This window comes from Moschus berezovskii, chromosome 13 (assembly GCF_049115385.1).
Source record: "Moschus berezovskii isolate FMDL1 chromosome 13, NW_MosBer_1.0, whole genome shotgun sequence".
NCBI lineage: Eukaryota > Metazoa > Chordata > Mammalia > Artiodactyla > Moschidae > Moschus > Moschus berezovskii.
In genome coordinates, this window is record NC_142472.1 from 24,319,962 (window position 1) to 24,325,869 (window position 5,908).

The following is a 5,908-nucleotide window of genomic DNA, read 5'->3' on the forward strand; positions in this document are numbered from 1 at the left end:
TAGTATTACTATTTATTTTTTTTAACTCCTTAGGGAAACTGTTACCACCTGTTCAATCTGAATTCAAGTAGTTACTGTCAATTTACTCATGGGTGAATGCTGCCTCTATGTGGCAGAATGCCACGGAAAATGTTCCTTAAACAAAGTTCATGAACAGCCCTTGACATTGTACACATTGCAGGTGAGATTATGTAGACATGTACCAAACAACAATGAAGCATGTGGCTCTTTAAGGTTCAGATTAATCCAAACATTTCCTATCCTTGAATATAATCTAATTCACTGGCAAACCTTACTCAGACATGAACAGCTTATACTCACCAACATTTTGACATTTAGGATATAGATCAACTGGAGATAAAAGTACCCATCACAGTTGTTGCAGGTAGCTTTACACAAGGTAAACTATGCAAAATTGTAGACCAAATAAATAATACTAATAATACTAATAATAATACTAGTATGACAAAATACAAAATCAATATGCAGTGTGTTACTTACCATGCTCCACATGTTAGATGGATACTTCAGTAAGGAAAAGAAGTAAACAGTTGAAATTTCATGAATGAGCACATTAAATGACACATTTAGATAACCATACTTCCCTGAACCAACAAAGGTGCAATTATACATATTTCATCATTAGCGGGACATTTTAGGAATAGAAGTTAGCTACTGTCTTAATAATGACGATTCATTAAATCACACAGCCATTTCTTTGCACTTAAGTAATCATTACTTCAGTCCCTCATATTTGACATAGTTATCAAGTGTTTATTCAGAAACTATTTAAAAAATTACATGTGCTGGGATACATGAGACTGTAACAACAGTAGCCCCATCTTACAGAGATCCTGTTTGTGGTTATCACCATTGCTTGCTGCCCAGAGGGATAAAGACATTGTATAGAGATTTGTACAGTCCATCATTTGGTCTTCTGAGGTGCCAGTACATGTGGATCTGTACAAATGCAACTGGGTTTGGTTAAACAATCAAAAATCGGCTACAATAGTAGTCAAATCAATACATCATTTTGGTTGACTAATAAAAATACTTTTAAATCTTCTCTAATAAAACCAGAAACTTGCACATGATTCTCACTGGAATGGCCCAATTAATTGCCATAAATATTTTTCTTTTATACATTGGGATACAATCAGTTTTGCTTTTTTATTTTAATTACAGATCCAATTGGGTGGGTTGCATTGACTTTTAAGATGTAAGTTCTCCATATTTTTAATAAGATTTTAAATGCCTTCCTGATATCACTTCAGTTTTGGAAATACAGCTCCTGATATAGTGCGACACCTCAGTGAAAAATCATAGGCTAATAGTGAAGGAAAGAGAAATGCTAAATGTGCATATAAAAATAGGTGCTACAATAAAATATTCGTATATTTCATCAATAAGTTATTTTGACTAATCAATTATGGATCATATAGCTCTGTAATTTTAATGATTTGTCCACATCTATGGTGATCTTTTCAAGATCACAATACTTTTGTTCTTTTAATTCAAATGTCCAGAATGCATACAAACACATCCTTTAAAAAGAAAGGAAAGGAATGAGAGAGGAGGAAGGAGAGAAGAAAGAGAGAGAGTGGGGACGGGGAAAGAGAGAGAGAAAGAAAAAAAAAAAAACTTTCTATTAAAGTTGGGGGTGTGCTAATCTCTCCACAAAAGCCATCTAGACCCACCCGTGGCTCAAAGGGGGAGAAGCGGAAGGGGAAAAGAGTAATAGAGGAAGAGGAGAATCTATGCGCTGTCACCTTCCAACATTCTCAACACTTCCAACCACTACAAAAATGACTACGACCTTTAACAAGTCCCTCGCGAAGCAAACTGCCCTCCATAAAGCCCTTCTCCTCGCCTCCCCCACACGCTAGAAGAGAAAGTGATGTGCCCCAGTGTACACAAACGTTTCCCCGCGTGTGATATTAAAAGGAAATTGCACACCCTTTCAGTATCTTCCGCCGAAGCTGAGAATCTCGTGCCAAGGCACTTCACCCTAAATGTTGAAACAACACAATGAATCAAATGGGGTTCACGATGTGTGTCTGCTCGCTTATTTGTTTGAAATGCAAGAGCTCCAAGGGAGTTTCTTTGCCTTTTAGAACTGGCTAAAGGTGGTCTGTTTTTCCAGCACTTCGAGGTAGTCCGGCTCAACGTTTAGTTTAGCTTTTAGCTCCAGATACTCGTTCCGGTTGGGTTCTACAAAGACAGCACTGGGGGGGCTGTAGAGCACCGGTTCCCTCAGCCTGCTGTCCCCCGCCCCCGGGTGCAAATACTGATGGGGGCGTCGCAGGTCATAGTTGGGGGAGAAGGTGTAAGCAGCGGGGCTGCACGGGAATTTGGGGTATTCCGGGAGGCTGTTGCCGGCGGGGGTGGTGGCGCAGTGTTTGTCTGGTTCTAAAATGCCCCTGTAAAAGCGATCGGCGTCCTGCACCGGCGAGAGCAGGTCCTCCCGGGGCTCGATGGTGCTGACGCTATAGGCGGGGCTCCGCAAGTGGTGGCTTTCCCGCCTCTCGTCCTCCCCCGCCGGCTGCAGCTGCACCGGGGGCGGGGGCTGCGGCTGCGGCGGCGGCGGCGGCTGTTGCAGGTGGTGGTTGCTGCTGCTGTAGGTGACCTTGAGCTCGTGCAGGTCTTTGTAATCCTCCACAGAGTTGCCCTCCCGCGAGCGGTAGATGGGGTTTTTGCACATGTGGCCCAGCGGGTGGGGGATGTACTCGTACACGTGGCCCGCGGGCGTCTTCACCTTGGGCAGCGCCGGCGCGCGGTGCTGCGCGTGCGCGTGCGGGTGGCCCCCCGCGCCGCCGTTGCCGCCGCCGCCGCCGCCGCCGCCGTACACGCTGTACTGCATGTTGAAGGAGCTCACGTCGGAGTTGTGGGTGCTGGCGTGGTCGCTCTGGTGCTTCTTCCGGCGCTTCACGACGAGCACGAAGAGCCCCGCAGCCACAAAGACCGACATGATGAAAACCAGCAGCAGGCTGAGGATCAGCACCGACAAGGGCACCGACGACGCTGCGCCTCCGCCCGCGCCCAAGCCCGCGGGCGCCCCAGTGCCGTTGAGACGCACGGCGGGGGTCACCGCGCTGGTCCTCGCGGGGAGCTGGATGGACGAGGGCGCGGGCGTGGACACTACCACGTCCGAGTAGTCAGGGCACAGCAGCTCCGACTGAATGGAGCGCATATCCGTCTCGGCGAACTTCTTGGGCGCCTTGCAGATGACCTCGTCCACCAGGACGCCCGCTTTGAGCTGCTCCACCCACAGCTTCATGCCCACCACGTCGCAGGTACAATCCCAAGGGTTGTCGTGCAGGTCGATTTGGATGAGTGACGTCAGCTGGTCCAGGATCCCGCTCACCGGCAAGGAGGTGAAGTGGTTACTCCTGAGGTTGAGCCTCAGGAGAGTCAGGCCTGAGAAGACGCCTGAGGGCAAGGTCTGCAGGAGGTTGTTGTTCAGGAATAGCAGCTGGAGGTTTGGGACCGGGTCGAAAGTCCCAGGTTGAATCTCGCGGATGAGGTTATATTGGAGGAAGAGATACTGCAGGCTCTGCAGGCCGTAGAACAGCTCCGGGCTCAGCCGCTCGATCCTGTTGCCATTTAGGTAGAGGCGCCTCAGGTTGGTGAGGTCCCCGAAGGCGCGGTCCTGGATCGTGGAGATGCGGTTGTTGCCCAGGTGGAGAAGGTCCAGCCCCGTGGCCTCCAGAAAGTCACTCCTGCGCACCAGGGCGATGTAGTTCTCCGTCAGATACATTTTCTTGGGGTTGTAGGGCTTGGGCTGCAGCTCTGCGATGCTCTCAATCTTGCGCTCCTGGCAGTTGACGTTGAGGCCCAGATCGGAGATTTGCAGGTTGCAAGTGCACGCGGTGGGACACTCCAAAGGCACCGGAGATTTGGTCTGGTAGGCGATGCTGGGGCCATAGTTGCCATAGCCCAGGTCCTTGGAGGGCTGCCGAGAGGTGGGGCGCACCCTGGGCTTATTGGGTTGGCGAGTCCCCTTAGGGGGCTTCAAGGGGGGTTTGTAAACAGCAGAGGAAGAAGTGGCCACGGAATTCACCGAGGCCGGGGTGGTATGTAAGTACCCCGTGGTGCTCAGAGGCGTCTGCGGCCTCATCTCGTAGTCCGAAATAAGTTTCCTTGGGCAGAGTTCCTGCTTGGACACTTCGTCCAAGTCCCGGCCGTGTAAGCGGAAAGGGGTTTCACAAACCACATCCCCCACCAGGGCGGAGTAGGAGATGCTGTCTAACCAATCCTTCAGGGAGATCAGCTCACAGGAGCAATTCCAGGGGTTTTCCTCCAGTTGTAACTCCACGACTTTATCCATATGCTGCAAGAGCCCCACATAGGGCAGAAGTTTCAGTCGGTTCCCCCGCAGGTCCAAGTGCGTTAACGGCACAAAACGGAAAAGGTTGTTGGGTAAACTGGACAAGAGATTGTCATTGAGGATAAGCACCTGCAACAAATGCAGTTTCCCAAAAGCGTTGGGTTCAATGACACTGATGTAATTGTAATCGACCTGTAGGTACTCCAGGCTCTCCAAGCCAAGGAAGGTATCATCACGTAGAAGTTCCAGTTTATTATTGTTCAGATGCAATCTCCTTAAACCCCGCAGCCCATGGAAAGCCCCGGTCTCAATATCCTGGATTACATTGCTCCCCAGATGCAAAATTGAAGCCCCAGTGTAATTGACAAACTCATTGGGATAGAGACGACTCAAAAGGTTTCCAGACAACAAGAGGTGGTAGATTGGGAAACGGGGAGGGCTAATTTCTGAAAGGCTGATGATCCCCCGATTTTCACAGCTCACAGTTAAAATGCCGTCCTTTTCCTCACAAGGACATGCATTGTCACAGATTTCCCCATAATAATCGATGGTTTCTGCACACGAAAGGACGAGAGATGTTAGAGCAAACGCTAGAGTCTGCAGCATCCAGCTCTGCATTTTTCTGTGAAGATCCTGTTCCAAAGTTACTGGGGGGCAGCACGTGTGCATTTTATCTCCTGCAAGGGAGAGAAGGGGGAAAAAAAGGAAACAACAGAATATAACAAAAACTTAAGGGATCAATCAGAAAGTCTCTTTCCTTCCTAATACTGTTTTTCTGACATCCAGAAGAAGAGGAGAGTAATGACACCCCACACCCCGAGGTACATGGACATTCTCCAGACTTTATTAAAACCTGATATTCACTTTGATTTAAATGTTGATTTCATTCCCTAATGACAACAGGAACATGCTGCTCCTTACAAGATAAGGGCAGGTTAGGCAAAGTCCCGTCTTAGCGTTCTTGCCTGCCCCCCCCTTTCAAAACCAATCCATAAATATACATAAAATGGCTGTCAGTTCAGATTCACGGTTTAAATTTTAGAGAAAAGAAGCACCATTTTTATCACGTTCCCCACCTCACCTATACCCAGTCCCTCTGCTTTTCTTTCAAAACCTCTTCAGTTAACAGTTCACCGTGAAGGTCTCCCATTTTCACAGAAAAGCCCAGGACCCACAATACTTGGGCTATTTTAAAACCATCGCTGGAAATGCCAGGGTGGGAACCTAAAGAATACTTTTCACAGAAGTAAAAAGCATGAGAGATAAGGCATCAAAAGGACCCAGAAGAAGCTCTTAAGGCCAGTTGTCTTCCGGGAGCTTTGAGCATGGAGAAAAAGGAGAGTGCTTTCGCTTTGATGGTGGACTTCACTATCACGCTATTAAGCACATCAGCGTCCTAATTGCATGCACGGTGCCACTTAGCAGCGCCTCCCCGAGAGCGCCCTGCGTCCACTTCTCCTCATTGATCATGTCAGCGACGCTACTAAACCGCATTTTTAAGCCACTGAAATAGTTCTGCACGATGGATTACAAAGAACTCTGCGAAGGCATCCGCAATCCCGGAACAAGCTCTGGTACCTG

General features: G+C 48.4%; 1 protein-coding gene across 1 annotated transcript; it reads right to left on the reverse strand.

The window, feature by feature from the left end:
• Positions 1-753: 753 nt before the first annotated feature.
• Positions 754-4,998, reverse strand: SLITRK5 (SLIT and NTRK like family member 5). The gene has a single exon (XM_055426852.2). The coding sequence runs from the start codon at positions 4,994-4,996 to the stop codon at positions 2,111-2,113; it is 2,886 nt and encodes a 961-aa protein (XP_055282827.2). The 5' UTR covers positions 4,997-4,998; the 3' UTR covers positions 754-2,110.
• Positions 4,999-5,908: the final 910 nt, after the last annotated feature.